Here is a 20,889-nt window from a genome sequence, read left to right on the forward strand (position 1 = left end):
GGCACAGCATCACCCCGATGCGCCCCACGGAAGAACGCTGAGAGAAGGGATGATGGTTTAAGGAGGACGAGTGCGGGCCAAGCACCCCAGCAGAGGACGGGGACGTCAGAAGAGAAATGAGAAGTAAAGACAGCGTCAGCCACAGTAACCCGAGTGTAGAGACGCTGCGTGGGTAGCAGGCCCAGAGTGTAAAGGAGACACACACGTGTACACTCAGAGATCGGAGGAGAGTCACGTGTGTAATTCAAGTGCGAAGTCACCCCGAGGCGTAAAGCAGAAGCAAGCAGAAACCCCCAGGCCAAGCAGTGGTCCCCTGAGGCCGAGCAGGGGAAAGCCAGACTTGTGCGGGTCCAGACCAGACCACAGGGCAGGGCGAGCGGGGATCAACGCAGACAAGTCTTTATAGTTGATTAAGAAAAGGGATTCGGGCTGGGGTGACAGTTTAGCGGTTAAAGGCGTTTGCCTGCAGAGCCAAAGGAGCCAGGTTCTATTCCCCAGGACCCACGTTAGCCAGATGCACAAGGGGCTCACGTGGCTGGTGTTCATTTACAGTGGCTGGAGGGCCTGGCGCGCCCATTCTCTCTCTCTCTCTCCTTCTTTCTCTGTCAAATATATATATACATAAACTGGGTCAGTCACGACTTTCGGTCCTATCAAGGCGAGTGGCATCTTCTGGCTTCCTCTCTGGGCTTCTGTCCCTAACTGAACCTGCCTAAAAGAAGCTAGCATTCTCCTGTTCCTCCTTCATTTCCTGCAACTGTATCTAGGCACCATCGGAGGTGGGCACGAAATGACTCTAAGTATCTGGGCTTCCAGGCCTGTGCGCCCTTCCTTCAAGGCTGGCCATAGAGACAGAGGCTGGTGGGTAGGACCCCAGGGAGGGCCCTCTCTCTGTGACTAGGAAGCTGTTCTTCCCACAAGGCTGGTCACGTTCATCCTGCTAATGGGTCTCCAGAGTCCATCCTAGCCTGTGCGTTAACAAGGAGGTGGTTCCTTCCCGCCCAGGCACCTCGGCACCCACAGCAGAGGGGGTTTCGGGGTCAAACTCTTAGCTAGAGGTGGCGGTCAGAGAGGACGCTTGACTTGCCTGCGCTCTGCAGCAGAGGGGACTGGCTTAATTCCCTGAGCTGGGCAACAGAGTCCAGAAGTCTCCCCTTCTCCCCAGTTCTTTGCTGAGCTCCCCTGTGCCCCATTGCGTAACATGTCGCGTGCTCTGCACAAAATCCCTAAAGGTTTCTCTTCTCTCTCATCAACCCGTTTCCCGTGCTTCAAGCATTTGTTTTGATGTCGCAGTTGTGCTGGCCTCTGGGAGAGGCTTGCAGAGCCAGGAAGCGGCGAGCTGACAACCTCATCTTCCTCTCACCTGGCCCAAGTCAGCCTCTAGAGATTCAGAGGGATGGAGCAGGAGGAGGAGGAAGAGATGAGGAGGAGCCGACTGAAAAAAAGAAAAAACAATATATAGAACAGCAGCCGGTGAAGGAGGACCGAGGTTGGTGGAAGTGTGGCTTTCTAAACAGTCCCAGTGGCCTATGGGCAAGGAAACTGGGTGACCTGACACCGGCTGAGATCCCAGATGTTTTCTCCCCTGTGCGTTACTGATGCACACATCCAGGGCTCAGTCCAAGGTAATAACACCACATGGTGCATCCTGGGATCCTGCTCCACGTAGCCCTAGATGGAGAACCGACCTACTCTCCTTTAGCTCTCAAAAGCCAGAGGCCGGATGCCGAGCTTGGCGGCGCGCACCTGTGACCCCAGCACTCGGGAGGTAGAGGTAGGAGGATCGCCGTGAGTTCGAGGTCACCCCGACACTACACAGTGAATTCCAGGCTAGTGCAAGACCCTCCCTTGCAAAACAAACAAACAAAACAACAACAAAAAAGTGAGAGGCCGGGACATCTGCTTCTCTGGGGACCTTGAGAACTGTATAGAGCTTTTTTTTTTTTTTTTTTACCCAAGGTGGGAGAGCGTGAGCATGTTGGGGTTGTGGCTTGCTGGGATGAGAGTGCAGACAAAGACAGGGGAAATCGAGTGTCCCAGGCAGGGGACAGTGACCGGAGATTCCACCTTTCTGTGTGTCTAGCACAAGAATGGATGTTCCGTTTTTCTCCTTTGTGACAGGAAGGTTACATGATTGGGTTTTTGTGACTCATAATAGGGATGGACTCCTGCCCACTAGGTCTTGTGAGGACTTTGTTTCTAAGATGGGCCACCTTTATAAAAAAATTAATATTTTATTTATTTATTTGAAAGAGAGAAAGAGGTGTGTGTGTGTGTGTGTGTGTGTGTGTGTGTGTATGGAGAGAGAGGGAGAATGGGCATGTCAGGGCCTCTAGCCACTGCAAACAAACTCAGACGCATGCACTCACTTGTGCATCTGGCTAACGTGGGTACTGGAGAATCGAACCTGGGTCCTCAGGCTTTGCAGGCAAGCGCCTTAACCACTAACCCATCTCTACAGCCCTGGAACACCTTTTCAATATGGTTCGCCCACACCTAAACAGCTTTTAAACTGAGCTCAGCTTCTATCTGAGAAAAGGTGAACTGGCTATTGTGAAGCAAGAGAATGGAACCTGCCTTTGTTTTCAATTTTTTTTTTTTTTCCTGAGGAAACAAAAGAAGTGTGTGAACTCAAGCCCCCTGTGCAGTGAGAACTAGATAGGCCGCTCAGAACCCAGAGGCAGGCGACAGCTGTTAGAGGCGGCCCAGGTCACACTTGCTGGCATGTGGATGCAGGGTGCGGTCCCGCGGGTCTGTCACCAGGCAGTGGCACATGCCACTGGCGACAGCAGAGGAACCTGGGCATCCAAACATGCCTGGGGGCTGGGTGAGGAGGGGTGTGCGTGGAAGTTCAACGACCTCACCTGCTGTGGGCGCAGGGTCTCTGGTTTCCAGCTTCCGAAGCTGTCAGGAGCCCCAGGTCCCTCGCTCTGCCCTGTTCTATGGAGTAACTCAGCCCCATGGCCTCTCATGAGGAGAGTGCTCCCAACTCTCTCTGTCGCGTCCTTCTTCCAATCCCCTGGTCACACTGGGCCTATGGCTCCTAGCTTGTGTGTGTGTGAGTTTCAATCATTTTTACTTATTTATTTGAGAGTGATGGAGAGAGAGAGAATGGGCACACCAGGGCCTCAGCCACTGCAAATGAAGTCCAGATGCATGGGCCACCTATTTTTAAAAAATATTCTATTTATTTATCTCAAAGACAGAGAAAGAGGCAGACTATATATATATAAAGAGAGAGAGAGAGAGAGAATGGGCATGTCAAAGCCTGTAGCCACTGCAAACAAACTCAGACGCATATACTGGCTAACGTGGGTCCGGGGGAACCGAGCCTCAAACTGGGGTCCTTAGGCTTCACAGGCAAGCGCTTAACCACTAAGCCATCTCTCCAGCCTGTATCTTGTGTTCTTTAAATAATGGTATACCTTATTATAAAAGCAGCGTGCCTTTATGAAAGCTTGAACATAAGAAGGTGCTTCCCATTTGACTTCTGGCTGTTTAAAAATCTCCCAAGATCCACCGCTCCCCCGCAATCACTGACTGTTGTTCCCACAACGCATAACCCACAACCCCATGGGGAATAGCAGCAACCCCACTGAGGAGGGCAGGGAGGGGCAAAAGGATGGTACCAACACACGATGTATCCATACAAAGTATATTACTTTGTTTTTCAATTTTTTAAATTAATTAATTTGAGAGAAGAGAGGAAGAAAGAGGGAATGGGCACACCAGGGCCTTCAGCCACTGCAAACGAACTCCAGATGCATGCGCCACCTTGTGCATCTGGCTACTGTGGGTCCTGGGGAATCGAACCTGGGTCCTTTGGCTTTGCAGGCAAGTGCCTTAACTGCTAAGCCTATCTATTCAGCCTCAAAGTATATTCTTTTTTTAAAAAAAAATTATCTTTATTTCTTTATTTATTTGACAGAGGGAGAGAAAGAGAGAAAAAATGGGCACACCAGGGCCTCTAGCCACTGTAAATGAACTCCAGATGCATGTGCCACCTTGTGCATGTGGCTACTGTGGGTCCTGGGGAATCGAACATGGGTCCTTCCACTTTGCAGGCAAGTGCCTTAACTGCTAAGCCATCTATCCAGCCCCAAAGTATATTCTTAAAAAAAAAAACATTTTATTTTTATTTATTAATTTATTTGACAGAGGGACAGAGAGAGAGATAGAATAAGCACACCAGGGCCTCCAGCCACTGCAGACTAACTCTAGACGCGTGCGCCCCCTCGTGCATCTGGCTAATGTGGGTCCTGGGGAATCAAACCTGGGTCCTTTGGCTTTGCAGGCAAACATCTTAACCACTAAGCCATTCTTCCAGCCTCCCCCCAAAGTATATTCTTAAAAAAAAAAAAAAAAATCCTTCCAAGATCCATGATGAACACTAGGGAAAGACTACCTAGAGCTTAGGGGTTCCAGCGACCCCGGGCAGCGTCGGGAAGCGCGGCAATGCTGCGAGCTCAGGCTTGCTGGTGCACACCTTTCCCTCCCAGCAGCTGCGAAGCAGAGGCAGGAGGATCTCTGTGAGTTCCAGGCCAGCCTGGGACTACAGGGTAAGTTGCAGGTCAGTCTTGGCTAACGTGAGACCCTCTGCCAGGCAGAAGTGAGAAAAACAAACACGAGACTCCTGCTGCCTCGGCTAAGGGTCGGTGAGGGGCCAGCGGATAAATCACAAAGCTCACTTTCTGGAAGCCTCTTCTCTTTCTCCTGCCTTTTGGGGGTCCTTGGAGGGGGTGGGGGTAGTAGAATGAAGTGTGCTACAGCATTTTGTGACTCTTGGGGAAACTGCTGGAAACAAACCATCTGTAAATTCACAATCTAACGCAACATATGGCGTGCACGTATTCACGGAATTAGAAGCCACCAGTCCTCAGGGCGGCTTAGCGAACCGAACGGGGGGGGGGGGGGGGGGGGGGGGGGGCGGTAGCGGTGACCCGGCTGTCAGCTTCAGCCTCTCCTTAGCTTAGGTTGCTGTACAGATCATGACATGACAAAGATTGGGAATCTCTTGGTCTGGAACTGTCCTCAGCTTTGGAGCCACAACAGGAAGGGTGAAGGCTTATGCTGGTCGACTTTCCATTACTGTACCAAAACATCTAAGAGAACCAACTTACACGGAGGTGGCTTCCATTTTTTTCTCTTCTTGTTCTACGTGGGTTCCGGGGCTCTTCAGCCACTGAGCCATCTCCCCACCCCACAGTTGCTTTTCTTGTCTTAAAAATAAATAAATAAATAAATAGTTGGGCTGGAGAGATGGCTTAGTGGTTAAGCGCTTGCCTGAGAAGCCTAAGGACCCTGGTTCGAGGCTCGATTCCCCAGGACCCACGTTAGCCAGATGCACAAGGGGGTGCACGTATCTGGAGTTTGTTTGCAGTGGCTGGAGGACCTGGCGCGCACACTCTTTCTCTCTATCTCCCTCTTTCTCACTCTGTCTTTCTCTGTCAAATAAATAAATAATAAATAAAAAAAAAACATGTGAGAGCAATTGAGGAAGACATCCAGTGTTGACCTCTGCCTGTACTGTGTGCATGCACTGTGCACATGTACGTCCATGCGTGTGTGTCCACACACAAATGACCACACGGACACACACACATGCACAGAAAGGAAGGAGGGAAGAAAGAAAGGAAGGCGGGCTGTAACTTCCAAGTCCATATCCATACGAGCATTATTTCTCGCCACATTTTGCCAGAGGGGTCATTCCGAAAGGTTACTCTGCATATATGGGCACCAGCTGTCAGTGGTTTGCTCTTACCCGGAGGATAAAGACCACTTTTCTTAGCCTCGCTTTCAGGGTCTTCCACAATCCCCGGCCAGCCCTGAGGAGCGGTGGAGGCACCTGGCCCGGCCCGGACACTGTTGTGGCCATGGAGTGGCTCAGCTAAAGCCCAGCCCAGCCCCCAGGCCTTCCGGCCCGCGCCCAGCCCGGGCTCTTAGCTGCACTCATGATGATCTCTGCTCTTTGGGTCGACACTTGTCCGTGCTCTCTGTCCGACTCCTGCAGTCCACCATCTTCCGGCAGTCGGAATTGTCTTTGGTTATATTTATATTTATATTTATATATTTATATTATATTATTATTATATTATATTATATTATATTATATATTTATATTTATATGCTTTTCAGTTGCCTGTCAGTTTCCCCACTGTCCACATCCTCAATGTCCCTCGTTGGTATCGATGGCATTTATAAGTTCTTGGTTTGTGTGTGTGAGAGATGTGGTGTGTATGGTGTAGCGTGTGTGGCATATGCCCCACCTGCAGAGGCCAGAGGGAAACTCTGGATGTCCCACTCCATCCCTCTCCCGTTTCGCCAGCCAGAGTCTCTAATTCAGAAGCTTTTTTTTTTTTTTTTTTTTTTGTTATTGCTGTTGTTGTTTTCATAAACCTCAGGGATTCTCTGATCTCTGCTCTCCTATGCATCTGGGATTACAGGCGTGCATAGCTGTAGCAGACGCTTCAGGTCCCTGAGCTGAACTTCCAGAGCAGGCACAGTGATGGAGGAAGGGCTATTTATTGAAGCTTACAGATCCAGGGGAAGTTCCACAATGGCAGAAGAAGCTGGCCTACCTTCCCAGGACCAAGCAGAGAGAGAAAAAAGCACAAGCCAAAAACCACACAGCACAGCACAGCACACTTCAGGAACTCCAGGCGGAACTAGGCACTTTGCATATCTTTAGATTGGAATTTCAAACTCTCCACTACACCTTAAGATCCACAGTGACACCTCCTCCAGGCAGGTGGCTGCAGATCCAGACTACAAACTGATAACACACTGAACATATAGGGGGGGGCATCTGTTCAAACCCCCACAGTGGCCACACCCAGTTGGCACATAGGTCCTGGGGACAAGTAGTCTTTCAGGCCTCCTCAGGTCCTCCGGCAGAGGAATACTCAGCTGCTGGGCCATCTCTCCAGCCCCGTTTATGAGTTTTTAAAAAAAATATTTTAGAACTGGAGAGATGGCTTAGCGGTTAAGTGCTTGCCTGTGAAGCCTAAGGACCCCGGTTTGAGGCTTGATTCCCCAGGACCCACGTTAGCCAGATGCACAAGGGGGCGCACGCATCTGGAGTTAGTTTTCAGTGGCTGAAGGCCCTGGTGCGCCCATTCTCTCTCTCTCTGCCTCTTTCTCTCTCTGTCTGTTGCTCACAAATAAATAAATAAACAAAATTTTAAAAATATTTTATTTCTTTTATTTATTTGAGAGAGAGAGAGAGAGGCAGAAAGAGGGAGAGAGGAAATGGGCATGCCAGGGTCTCCAACCAATGCGAACGAACTCCAGATGCATGTGTCCCCTTGTGCATCTGGCTTATGTGGGTCCTGGAGAATCGAACCCGGATCCTTTGGCTTTGCCGGCAAACGCCTTAGCCGCTAAGCCATCTCTCCGGCCCATACCCCTTTCTAGCTGTGAATTATTTTCTAATTAGATCACTGGTATTCAGGCTAGCATCCAAATTCTGGCAAGTTCCATTAATATACTTCTGGACACACTGAGTGTGAAGGCAGCTCTGGGCAACGTTATAAGCATTTTCTTTCCTAACAAGCAGAAGTCCAGAGTTAATTCCTGTCATGCTCAGGAATTCAAGGTAAATTTTTTAAAAATATTTTATTATTTATTTATTTGACAGAGAAAGGAGAGAGAGAGAGACAATGGGCACGCCAGGGCTTCAAACCACTGCTAACGAACTCCAGATGCTTGCGCCCCCTTGGGCATCTGGCTAACATGGGTCCTGGGGAATCGAACCTGGGTCCTTTGGCTTTGCAGGCGAATGCCTTAACTGCTAAGCCATTCCTCCAGCCCATAAAGGTAAAATTAAAAAAAATATATTTTATGTATTTATTTGTGAGGAGAGAGGAAGACGTGGCCCAGGGCTTATTGTCACTGCAAACAAACTCCAGGTGGAGGTGCCACACTGTTCATCCGCTAGCTAAGATTTTTTTGTTGATGGGAAATTCTATGATTGCTGGTTTTGTAACCCAGGCTGACCTGGAACTCACAATCCTTCTGCCCCAGGCTCCCAAGTATGATTATAAACATATGCCACTGCGCTTGGCTCTGTATTGTTTTTTTTTTTTTCCCCTCCTTTCCTTCTTTCATCTTTCATTTCTCTCTCATTCAAGCATTAAAACTGTGGGGCCAGTTAGTCCACAATTAACACCTCTGGAAAGATCATTCATGTGGGTAATTATTCATCCAGGCATTCACAGAGTCCTTTTTCTGAGTTTCTCCTAACAATTCCTAACTGTAGTATCAGGGGGACTGGCTTCAAGTGTACCTTGCTTATTGAACTGAGACAAATGTCCTTGTGGCAGAGGACAAAGCCAGCCAAACACTATTTCAGTTCTCCTCCACTTAACCCAGGTCGAGAATAAGTCTTTGGTTCAAGTCCAGCAGCCATCTTCCAAGGTTAAGAACACCACAATGACCCGACGCTCACATAAGGTAAGACGTGATGGCTACGGACTGTTCTCGAGAAGAGGGTGGGGGCAAGTGGGTGGCCAGGATAGATATGTCAGGTGTTTCTGTTCAGCTTAGGATGGCGGTGAGGGTACTGTAAATAGTGCTAAGGGTTGGCTGACCCGTAAACCAACCAATGTAGAGAGATGAGGATGCAGTGATGATGTTGTATCTATAATGTACCCATAGAGAAAACGAGGGTCTATAGGCTGCGTGAAAAGCAGGAAGAACTTCCCATTGGCTGTGACCTCTAACGTCCATGCCATGCTCGGGACATTGTATGAGAGTCAGCTAGATACTTCCTTCTGTAGAAAGAGAAAACCTGCCATCTAGTGACTGTTCCCTGCCCCCCCACCACCCCTTGGGGAGGAAGGGCAGGATTCTGACTGAAGGTCAGATAGTATGGTCATAATAATGGCAACTTGCACCTTTGCTGTCTCATGATGCAGGTCCCATTTTTGTCACCTTGGTAGCAATGAGATAGCTGAGGCCAATGTGACCTCCTCAAGGTTTACAGATTATAAAGGGTAGAGGATTCAAACCCAGAGTCCATTGGCTAGATTTCCCTACTGCCACCAGCCATCTCTCCTCCAAGAATCGAACTGAGGTTAGGTTTAACCTTATGGGGACAATGCTAGAAGAAATGACCTCATTTGCTTTCTGTCATGCTTTTTTATTTTGGTTTTTCAAGGTAGGGTTTTACGCTAGTCTAGGCTGACCCGGAATTCACAGGGTGGCATCTAACTCAAGGCAATGCTCCTACCTCTGCTTCCCGAGTGCTGGGATGAAAGGCGTGTGCCACCACGCCCGCCTCAAAATTTTTTATTAACAATTTCCATGATTATAAAAAATATCCCCTGGTAATGCCCCCCCCACCTTCCCCTTTGAAATTCCATTCACCATCATATCCCCCCCCATCAGTCTCCTTCATTTTGATGTCATGATCTTTTCCTCCTCTTATGATGGTCTTGTGTAAGTAGGGTCAGACACTGTGAGGTCATGGATATCCAGGCCATTTTATGTCTGGAGGAGCACGTTTTAATGAGTCCTACCCCTTCCTTTGGCTCTTACATTCTTTCCGCCACCTCTTCCGCAATGGACCCTGAGCCTTGGAAAGTGTGGTAGAGATGTTTCAGTGCTGAGCACTCCTCTGTCAATTCTCAGCACCATGGAGCCTTCTGAGTCATCCCAAGGTCACAGCCCTCTGAAAAGAGAAGGTTCTTACCAAAAGTGAGGGTAGCATTAACATGTGGGTATGAACATTAAGAGAGGTGCTTACTAGACAGTTTGGTGAGCATAGTATATACACTTAGCCAGCCAGCAGCAGACGTTACACGCCTAGGGCTCATGACTACCCCTGTTGTAGCTTCTCAGTCTCAGGGACGTATTCCCTCCCATGGAGCGGGCCTCCAGTCCAGTTGGAGGGCGGTTGGTTTCCACTGTCGTTCTTACAGCTTATCCGATGTCTCCTTCTGCAGAACACAAGCACCAACCTTGCCTCACTCCCTTTTGTGGACACCAAAGGGAAGAAAAACACAGTGAACTTCCCACGAATCGACAACAAAATTGTGCCAAAGTCAACCCACCACGTGAGTACAGACGGTGTGCGTGCCTTGATGTAGACCAGTGGGTGGCCGGGACTCAAGCCCGGACCACGTCGAGAAAGGGCAGCTGGAGGAGGAACCTGTCAGCGGAAGGATGGGCTGCTGGCCCTGCTTTTCTCCACAGCGAGCGAAAGCTGGAGCCAGTGCGCGCTGATGCGCTCCTATCCCTAAACTTAGCTTTCTGTGGCATGATGGGCAACGATCAAGGAAAGGGAAAATGGAATTCTGCTGTGAAGATGGAAGAATTATGCAAAATATTTTTCCTTCCCATGTCGTTTACCTTTTCTGAATAAGGATGAAAAGAGACGATACGGGGGAAAGTAACAAGTTAAAGTGATACCATGCTCACATAACCTCAAGTTTATATGCCCTTGCAACTTACTTTATCTAGTTGAGAATGGGCTTGTATTAATTAGATTTATTTTTTTTTAAAAAAAATCTTTATTTTTATTTATTTACTTGAGAGAGAGAGCAAGAAAGAGGCAGAGAGAGGTAGAAAGAGAATGGGCATGCCAGGGCCTCTAGCCACTTCAAATGAACTCCAGATGCATGCGCCCCCTTGCTCATTTGGCTTATATGCATCCTGGGGAATTGAACTGGGGTCCTTTGGTTTTGCAGGCAAAACGGCTTAACCGCTAAGCCATCTCTACAGCCCATATTTTTAAAAAATATTTTTGTTTGTTCATTTTTAATTTATTTATTTGAGAGTGACAGAGAGAGAGTAAGAGGCAGAGAAAGAGAGAGAATAGGCACACCAGGGCTTCTAGCCACTGCAAACGAACTCCAGATGCGTGCGCCCCCTTGTGCATCTGGCTAACGTGGGTCCTGGGGATTCGAGCCTCGAACCAGGGTTCTTAGGCTTCACAGGCAAGCGCTTAACTGCTAAGCCATCTCTCCAGCCCTCTACAGCCCATATTAATTAGATTTCTTGTTGCAATAACCAAAAGCTTGGCAAGAAGCAATGTGAGGGAGGCGGGGTTCATTTTGGCTTTAGTGTGCAGGCATACAAATTGTCACGGTGGGGAAGGTAAGTTGACAGAAGCGTCAGGTGGCTGGTCACATTGCCTGTGAAGCTGGGAAGCAGAGCTCCATGAAACTGGTGCTCAGCTTTCTCCTTTGTAAAATATTATTTTTATTTATTTATTTGAAAGGCAGAGAGGGAGAGAGGGAGAGATGAAGAGAGAGAGAAAGAGGCAGATAGAGAGAATGGTTGTGCCACGGCCTCGAGCCACTACTGATGAACTGTAGATGCAGCGGTCCTGGGGAATCAAACCTGGGCCCTTTGGCTTTGCAGGCAAGGGCCTTAATTGCGAAGCCATCTCTCCAGCCCTGACTTTCTCCTTTTTATGCAGTCTGGTACCCTAACCCAGGAGGGCTCTTTTTCCCTCCTCATATAAACCTATCTGGAAACACCCTCATAGACAAACCCACAGGTGTGTTTGATTGGGCTTTCTAAATCCAGTCAAGTTGTCAATGAACACTTACCATCACAACTCCATTCCTGGTTAGCTCGACACCAAAACACATCGCATAAATCACAACATGACATTAACCACTGCCCCTGTCTCATTTTCATCTCGTAATGCAAAACGCCTTGAGCCCAGCTTAAAAAGTCCTGGTAATCTTCATCAGTGCCCGCGCTGTTCAGAGGCCCGAAGGGTCTTTGGATGCTGAGGGCACTTTTCCTTTGTAAGTTCCCGTAGAAATCAGAAGGGAACTTACATACCTATGGCACAGGCATTGTCACAGAGTAAATAGTTCCTTTCCAGAAGGGAAGATTGGGGTCACAGCAAGGGAATATTAGACCAGAGCACTTCCGAAACCCAGAAGGACAAACACCGCAATCTGCAGCTGCGAGTCCGGTACCTGGAGCTTACGAGTGAGTCATTCGGGCTCTAAAGGGCATGAGCAGCCCGGCCCCTTCATCTCCGTTGCCGGCATGCAGAAGCCTCGCTCTTGAGCCAGTTCTGCTCCGTGCCTGTAGCTTTCCTTGGCAGATGCCCCATGGTCTTGGCATCTCCATCATCCTGGGGTCTCCACTGTAACTTAATCTCCACCTTCACAGCCCCTCACGGTCACTTCTCGTGGTCTCCTGGCAGGGAACCTGACCACGCCAGCAAATGTCTTGGTCTGAGCAGCTTCATGAAACCTTAGCGCAGGCTGCTATGATTCCCTTCATTACGCATCCCTGGAAAACCAGTACCATGTGGACAATGCTGCAAAGCTCTGCTACCAGTTTGAGATGTTGCCTGAACCCCCATTGCCACAGTGGCCTCGGTCTCTGGGTCCTGGCCCTGGAGAAAGACTTCTCTGAGTGTTTTTCCACCCCCCACTGGAGAACTCCTTCAATGGCATTCTCAGTTTGTGTTCACTTCCTTCATAGGAATTCACATTTTCACAAGATGTAGCCTTTGATAGTTCAGAGGGGTCTTGCCCTCAGAACATATTTTCTATTACCCTAGTTCAGAGAAGGTATATCTCTTTATTGGTGCTAATATCTTTAAAAATACTAGTTGTTTCGGGCTGGAGAGATGGCTTAGCCATTAAGGTGCTTGACTTTGAAGCCCAAGGACCCAGGTTCAGTTCTTCCAGGTCCCACATAAGCCAGATACACAAGGGGGCACATATGTCCGGAATCCAGTTTGAAGTGGATAGAGGTCCTGGTGTGCCCATTCTTTCTCCCTGCCCCTTTCTCTGCCTCTCTCTGTCTTTGATAAATAAATAATTTTTTTAAAAAAATAGCTGTTTTCAGCCGGGCGTGGTGGCGCACACCTTTAATCCCAGCACTCGGGAGGCGGAGGTAGGAGGATCGCCGTGAGTTTGAGGCCACCCTGAGACTCATAGTGAATTCCAGGTCAGCCTGGGCTAGAGTGAGACCTTGCCTTTGGAAAACCAAAAAAAGAAAAAGACAAAAGAAAATGAAGGTTAGCTCCTCAAGGGCCACAGGGAGGTCGCCTCCCTCCTCCTCCCTGAGTCTCAAGCCACTGAGGCTGTCAACTTCGTACCGTAGCGTACCGGCTTTCCAGGGCATGGTGTCATAACCAGCCACATACTTCCTCTGAGAGAGATGAGATACACTCCTCTCTCTTGAGTCTGAACTGTTCTCTCTCTCTCTCTCTGGAGAGGTAAGAAGAGATTTTGGGTCTTTTGGTTCGATGGTTGACTTGTGCTGATGCGGACCTTTGTGGAAACCACTTTCTCTGTGCAGGAGAGTCAAACTCTCAGCCAGGTGCTGCCTTCTGCCCCTAAGGATTCAAAGACGTCGTTCCACACTAACAACAAGTCGCAAGAGTCCAAGCCGCATCCAGAACTTCTGAGACAGCACAAAGTGCCACTTACGGCAGCAGGTATGGCTTTGATGAGGTGGGGGTGGTGTGGGTGGTCAGGGTACCGAGAGCTGAGCTGCCATGGGCTGGAGTAACAACCAAGGTAAAGGGTCAAGATGAGAGCCGGTGTGGTGGCGCACGCCTTTAACCCCAGCACTCGGGAGGCCGAGGTCGGGGGATCGCCGTGAGTTCGGGGCCACCCTGAGACTCCGTAGTGAATCCCAGGTCAGCCTGGGCTAGAGTGAGACCCGACCTCAAAAAACCAAAAAAAAGAGTCAAGATGAACAAAGCCAATCTGGTAACCTCACCCTCACCGGGTGGTCAGGTAAGCTTGAGGCAAAGTGGGGGTGAGCATCAGCTCTCTGCTGCCCGCTTTCCCCGTGGAAGTACAGCGGGCGGGTGCCGGGGCCAGCTGCGGCGGCGCAGGCGGAGGGCACTGTCCTACTACCTGGAGCCCAGACAGAGCGTTTCTGTCAACGTGTAGGCTCCAGGACAGGGGAAAGTTTGACAGCAGAAAAGAGCTAGGGTGAACCAGTACTAGGTAATGGGTCAGATTAAAATGCCGTGAAATTTCCCTCTTTTTCTTTCTTTTTTTTTTTTCATTTATTTATTTATTTGAGAGTGACAGAGAGAGAAAGAGGCAGATAGAGAGAGTGAGATTGAGAATGGGCGCGCCAGGGCCTCCAGCCTCTGCAAACAAACTCCAGACGCGTGCGCTCCCTTGTGCATCTGGCTTACGTGGGTCCTGGGGAATCGAGCCTCGAACCGGGGTCCTTAGGCTTCACAGGCAAGTGCTTAACCGCTAAGCCATCTATTTTTTTTTTTAAGGTATGGTTTCACTCTAGCTCAGGCTAACCTATGTAGTCTCAGGGTGGCCTTGAAGTCATGGTGATCCTCCTGCCTCTGCCTCCCGAGTGCTGGGATTAAAGGTGTGCACCACTACGCCTGGCCTCCCCCTTTTTCTTTTCTTTTTTAAAATTTTTTTAATGTTTTTTTTTTTAATTACTTAGTTATTGGAGAGAGAGAAAGAGAGAGGCAGACATATAGACAGAGAATGGGCACTCCAGGGCCTCTAGCCACTGCAAACAAACTCCAGATGCATGCGCCACCTTGCGCATCTGGCTTATGTGGGTCCTATGGAATCGAACCAATGTCCTTTAGCTTTGCAGGCAAGCCCCTTAACTGCTAAGCCATCTCTCCAGCGCAAAAATATATATTTTTTTAAAAAGTCATGTACTACCGTCTGGCTCCCTTTTTAAAAATAATTTATTTATTTATTTACTTGAGAGAGAGAGAAAGAGGCAGAGTGAGAGAGAGAGAATGGGTGTACCAGGACCTCTAGCCACTGCAAATGAACTCCTTGTGCATCTGACTTACATGGGTCCTGGGGGATCGAACCTGGGTCCTCTGGTTTTCCAGGCAAGGGCCTTAAGAGCTACGCCATCTCTCCAGCCCCGTTTTCCTTGATAAAAGAGCTCTGGTAGAGGTTCCAGGGGAAAGACCTTCCATACGACTCAGACTCGGGGCTCCTGGGCTCGACACGCAGGTGTGCATGAAGACACTGGTAGCCAGGGAAGTTTGGCCTTTGCCTAAAGTTCTAGTCAGTCAGAGATTACCATGCCCAAGCAGGGCACCTGGAATGACAAGGGCAAGCTGCCCCCGTGAGGCCTGACAGGTAGTTACCTGTGGTGGGGCCTGAAAGATCAGAAGCAAGATTTCTCGTGGATTGCAGGGGCTCATGACCTCTTTAGGGTTCAAATAGAACCCAAGTCTCCTGAAGCATCTCCCAGTTGCAACAATGCCCAATGTTTGGGATTCTCCTGCCACAGGACCGTAATGGAAATGGTTTGTCCTTCCGGAACAATCCAAAGAACGACCCAGCTGGGAGACAATTTTAGCTTTGAGATAGGACTGTCACGTCCAAAGGCCGCATCTGCCTCTCTGATGTTTCGGCTTCTATGCTCACAGAGAGAACAACCTGGTTTAGATTCTGTGTGATTCTCCCTCCACATACAGAGAGACCGAAGCCTTGGGTCCAATTGTTTTCCTCCTCTAATTCCTTCTCTAACTCTTCAGCAGTTTGCAAAATAACAGACACTTCTCCCTAGCGCTCAATTTGAGACACCCTTAGTTTATTTATTCAAGTATGACTCTCCAAAAACACAGGATGTAAAAGGCTAGATGTGGTGGTGCATGCTTTTAATCCCAGCATTTGGGAAGCAAAGGTGGGAGGATCACTGTGAGTTGGAGGCCAGACTGTGACTGCAGAGTGTTCTAGGACAGCCTAGGCTAGAGTGAGATTCTATCTCAAAAAAGGGGGGCGGCTAGAGATATGGCTTAGCAGTTAAGATGCTTGCCTGTGAAGCCTAAAGACACAGGCTTGACTCCCCAGAACCCACATAAGCCAGACACACAAGGTGACGTATGCACACAGGTTGATGCACACACACAAGATGGTACACAGGTTAGGAGTTTGATTTCAGTGCCTAGAGGCCCTGGTGTGCCAATCCTCTCTCTCTCTCTCTCTCTCTCTTTCTCTCTGTCTCATAAAAAAATATGGCTCTCTAATTCCCCACCACTGCCCTAATGCCAGAATGGATGTGATGATCTGGCCGCCAATTCTTTCCTGCGCTCAGAGGAGTTCTCTGGGCTGGCTTGCCACAGACTTGGCTAGAATTACCGAATGACCTGCTGGGATCTTGAAGTTGCTTTTCTGTTATCTGCTTGGCTCCAGAAAATGCGGCCATTTTCAGTGCCTCACAAGATAACTTAAACGTATAGGTCCATTCCACGCGAATATGGGCAGATGCCACCTCTGGTGTACTATTGCTGACGCAATGGTTATTCCTGGAACGTTTACCCGTGCTGTGGCAATCTACAGCTCTTCAGGCAGTAAATGATCCTCTGTGTTTCTGTTTTCCTCTTGACTTGCTGAAATAAATAAAAGGCTCCTCCATTTGTCCTTGTTACATTCCCACTGGCTGTGGTCCTTGGGAAGCCACGGGACAGAGGAAAGACCTCCTAACTCCGAGAGGTGGCATATGCCAACCACCTTCTGGGCTGGTCTCATGTTGACTCAACTTAGCTAACGACTTGCATGCTTTTCACACAGAGGCCCTCAAGTTTTTTAAGAATCAACTGTCTCCTTTTGAGCAAAGCGAGATCCTGGGCTACACGGAGCTATGGTTCCTGGGCTTGGAAGCTAAGAAGCTCAAAGTGGCTCCTGAGAAATTCAGCAAGACAAGTTTTGATGACGAACACGGTTCCTACATGAAGGTGCTGGGGGAGTGGGCTACGGAAACTTTGGGGGGAGGGGACTTAGGGATTAACGATAGGACAAAAGAAAAAAACGCAGAGGAAGGCAAGTGTGGTGGCTCACGCCTTTAAGCCCAGCACTCGGGAGGCAGAGGTAGGAGGATCGCCGTGAGTTCGAGGCCACCCTGAGACTCCATAGTGAATTCCAGGTCAGCCTGGGCTACAGCGAGACCCTACCTCAAAAAACAAAACAAAAAGCAGAGACTATTTTACAATGCTTTAGATGTATATTGGCTGTCCTGAAGGATTCTAGTAGGTTCTACAAGAGAAATCATGTTTGAAACATGGGATAGCATACAATTTAGTGAGGAGCAAAATCCTTTGCGGACAAAATGTTGATCTCCCCCAAGAGGGTATGGGGCGGCAGGCTTGCATCCCGGGAGAACTCCCCACAGGCTCTCTGGAACCTTCTGCAAAGGACAGACTGGAAAAAGACCTATCTCCCAGTGCTTCATTTTTCTGCTTCCTCCTTATATACTTTATCCGTAGACACTTTTCAGTTTTACAGTAGAAGTCATTTTCCCCCTGCAGACAAAAAGACAGCCTTCGTCTCTGTAGTCCCTGGTGTACAGTGCTTAATTCCATTTATTTTTTTTAAAGGTGACTCCCACAACTCCTCCTCTACCCCCCCTTTTTCTTCAGCATCCACTGGGCAGAGCCTTTTCCCAGCCCGAGGGTGAGACGGGGGCCGAGTCTCCACTTTGCACCCTGTCTGAGTGTGTGACTCTTAGCCCGGCCGGCTACAAGCTGCCTGGTGTCTCCTGTTTTGCACATTTTATTTATTTTATTTTTAGGAGACGAGTCTGTGACGGCTTCTTAGAAGCAGTGTCGCATAATGACACACAGCGCCCCCTTTTATTTCCCCTCAAGCTTCACTGTGCCTATTTTACTCAGATCTTACTAAACGCCACCGGGTGGGGTGGATACAAGTTTCTGCCTTGGTTCTTAGATCACACTTTGAGGAGCAAACATGTATGTTTTGTCACACAGCCTCCACAGAGAGCTTATCAATAATTTTAGGTCAGGGAGATCCCTTTACGGGGGCTGGGTAAATGCTCAGTTGGGTTTGCAGAGCTTGCCATCCTGGGTCTGATTCTCCAATACCCATGTAAAGTCAGGTTCAAAAAGCCGTGCACATGCCTGGAGTTTGTTTGCAGTAGTAACGGACCCTGGTGTGACCCTCCACAAATAAATAAATTAATTAATTAAATAATAAAAATGCATTTTAAGATATTTAAAGATCGATTTAAAAGCCTGATAAATGTTACGGTGTTCATTCCACAAAAGCAATCTGCATATGTATAAAACTTTAGGGGAGGGGCTGGAGAGATGGCTTAGCGATTAAGGCGCTTGTCTGTAAAGCCAAAGGACCCAGGTTCTATTCCCTACTACTCACATAAGCCAGGGGCACAAGGTGATGCATGCACCTGGACTTCGTTTGCTGGAGGCCCTGGTGTGCCCATTCTCTCTGTTTCTCTCAAATGAATAGATAAAATATTTTAAAAAGTGAATGCGGCTTTGACTGCACACCTGTCCCCTGGTTTCGCACATAAAAAAAAAGACATGGGTGACTGGTCTTAGAAAATATTTCTCAGCCAAGAAACGCCCAAGTTCTACACTTCCTAACTCCAGGATGGCTAAATTGGGGCTGGGGGAGGGGAATGGCAACATTCCAGATCTGGCTAGGAAGAGGCAAGAGCTTTTGGTGAGCTAAGGAGGCGCATCAGGGGCCAGAGCTGCACTGCTCCTTCTCAATTGGAAAAAACCACTTTCAATTTTGTCCAATTCTTTCAACACTGCAGGTCCTAAACCACGCAGAGAACTAGTTTCTTAAAAAGAAACAAACAAACAAAAAACCAGTGTAGGCTGGAGAGATGGCTTAGTGGTTAAGGCACTTGCTTGCAAAGCCTCAGGACCTAGGTTCGATTTCCCAGTACCCACATGAGGCAGATAGATGCACATGATGGCGCATGCATCTGGAGTTCCTTTGCAGTGGCTAGAGGCTCTGGCGCCCCCATTCTCTCTACGCCCCCTCTCAAATAAATAAATAAAATAAAAAAATATTTTTAAGAGGCTTTTTTAAAAAATTTATTTATTTATTTATTTGAGAGTGACAGACACAGAGAGAAAGACAGATAGAGGGAGAGAGAGAGAATGGGCGCACCAGGGCTTCCAGCCTCTGCAAACGAACTCCAGATGCGTGCGCCCCCTTGTGCATCTGGCTAACGTGGGACCTGGGGAACCGAGCCTCGAACCGGGGTCCTTAGGCTTCACAGGCAAGCGCTTAACTGCTAAGCCATCTCTCCAGCCCTTAAGAAGCTTTTTAAAAAAAATCCAATGTCCTTTGCACTCTGGGCATGCATTGCGCGCGCCTGTGGGACTTTTTTTTTTTTTTTTTTTTTTGGTCCCACATGCACGACCTGGGATCTAGAAACAAGGAGACAAGGGCAGAAGTTCCGAGTAGCCCCCTTACCGGGAGTGGGTGCTGGGCTTCGCAGGACCTGGGATGAGAGGCACCTTTGGGCCCAGAGCTCTGTTCCTCACTTCTGCCCTGGCTCCGGCAGGTGCTGCATGACCACATCGCCTACCGCTACGAGGTTCTGGAGATGATCGGGAAAGGGTCCTTTGGACAGGTGGCCAAGTGCTTGGATCACAAAAACAATGAGCTGGTAGCCCTGAAAATCATCAGGAACAAAAAGAGGTACCAGGGAGAGGAGGGGGGGGGACCCGGCCTTGGGGGTCGCGGGGAAGGTGCTGAGAAAGCATGCTGACTGCTGCGCGGCCTGACGGTGATGCCTTTGTTTCCTGTCCCCCTTGCTCACCTTCTCGGACACTCCCAATCGCCTCAGGTTTCACCACCAGGCCCTGGTGGAACTGAAGATCCTGGAGGCCCTCAGGAGGAAGGACAAAGACAACACCCACAACGTGGTCCACATGAAGGACTTTTTCTATTTCCGTAACCACCTCTGCATCACCTTTGAACTCCTGGGGTCAGCTGCTTTTTAATGTTTTATTTATCATTGATTTATTTTTCAAAATATATGTTTATTTATTTACTGATTTGAGAGGGAGAAAGAAGCAGAGGAGGCGGGGAGAGAGAGACAGAGAGGAGAGGGAGAGAATGGGCTTCCCAGCCACTGTGAATGATCACCAATATGCATGCGCCCCCTCGGGCATCTGGCTTACATGGGTCCTGGAGAGTCGAACCAGGATACTCTGGCTTTGTAGAGAAATGCCTTAACCGCTAACCCATCTCTCCAGCCCTTATTTATATATTTATCATTATTTTGGTTTTTCAAGGTAGGGTCTCACTCTAGCCAAGGCTGACCTGGAATTCACTATGGAATCTCAGGGTGGCCTCGAACTCACGGCGATCCTCCTACCTCTGCCTCCCGAGTGCTGGGGTTAAAGGCGCGCGCCACCGCGCCCGGCTGTGCTGCTTGATTTTTTTTTTTTCAAGTCCCTTCAGTTTGCTCCGTGCGCACCTGCGTTTTGGTTCTGTCACTGAGTCTGGTACGCATGGTGAGGGCCGCTCAACATGGGGGCACATGCCGCGGAAGACAGGCTTGCTCAGTGGAGGGCAAGACGGCGGGTTTTGCTCCTGGCACCTTCGGAGTGGCTACTGTGTCCAGTCTAGTCATTAAACAGTCACATTCAGAAAAAAAAGAAAGAAAAAAGAAAAATCTAGCATTCTGACTCAAAGTTGCTCTTCTCCACTTATACAACTTTTCAAACGGAAATAAAAAGCAGCCGGGCGTGGTGGCGCACGCTTTTAATCCCAGCACTCGGGAGGCAGAGGTAGGAGGACCGCCGTGAGTTCAAGGCCACCCTGAGACTCCATAGTGAAATTTCAGGTCAGCCTGGAGTACAGTGAGACCATACCTCGAAAAACCAAAAAAAGAAAAAAAAAAAAAAAAAAAGAATATCCGGCCCGAGCCCTCGGTGGTGGCCAGGGGTTACTGCCCTTGCCGAGCTGGGGGCTTGGCCCTCCTGCCTGCCATGGGTGGTGACCTTCTGGGAACTGGCTGAATTCAGCCCGGAAAGTGGACATTCTACTCACATGCTGTGATCACAACGTGTGGTCCACTCTCCAGCGTTCACAGGTGGATTATCTACTCGGTGGCAAAATGCGCACGGCAGGCTGCCTCTCTGGGGGCCACTAAAGTGCAGAGCTCACG

The 20,889-nt window shown here is 49.0% G+C and overlaps 1 protein-coding gene across 1 annotated transcript in view; it reads left to right on the forward strand.

Annotated features, from left to right (window-relative positions):
* The window catches only part of Dyrk4 (dual specificity tyrosine phosphorylation regulated kinase 4), a 52,698-nt gene that overhangs the window by 8,287 nt on the left and 23,522 nt on the right, over nucleotides 1–20,889 (forward strand). The window contains exons 2-7 of the mRNA XM_045139729.1: nucleotides 8,371–8,451; nucleotides 9,945–10,055; nucleotides 13,279–13,417; nucleotides 16,509–16,672; nucleotides 19,276–19,412; nucleotides 19,561–19,701. Coding sequence (XP_044995664.1) covers nucleotides 8,371–8,451; nucleotides 9,945–10,055; nucleotides 13,279–13,417; nucleotides 16,509–16,672; nucleotides 19,276–19,412; nucleotides 19,561–19,701 — 773 coding nt within the window. The remainder of the gene's footprint in view (nucleotides 1–8,370; nucleotides 8,452–9,944; nucleotides 10,056–13,278; nucleotides 13,418–16,508; nucleotides 16,673–19,275; nucleotides 19,413–19,560; nucleotides 19,702–20,889) is intronic.

This window comes from Jaculus jaculus, chromosome 23 (assembly GCF_020740685.1).
Source record: "Jaculus jaculus isolate mJacJac1 chromosome 23, mJacJac1.mat.Y.cur, whole genome shotgun sequence".
Lineage (NCBI taxonomy): Eukaryota > Metazoa > Chordata > Mammalia > Rodentia > Dipodidae > Jaculus > Jaculus jaculus.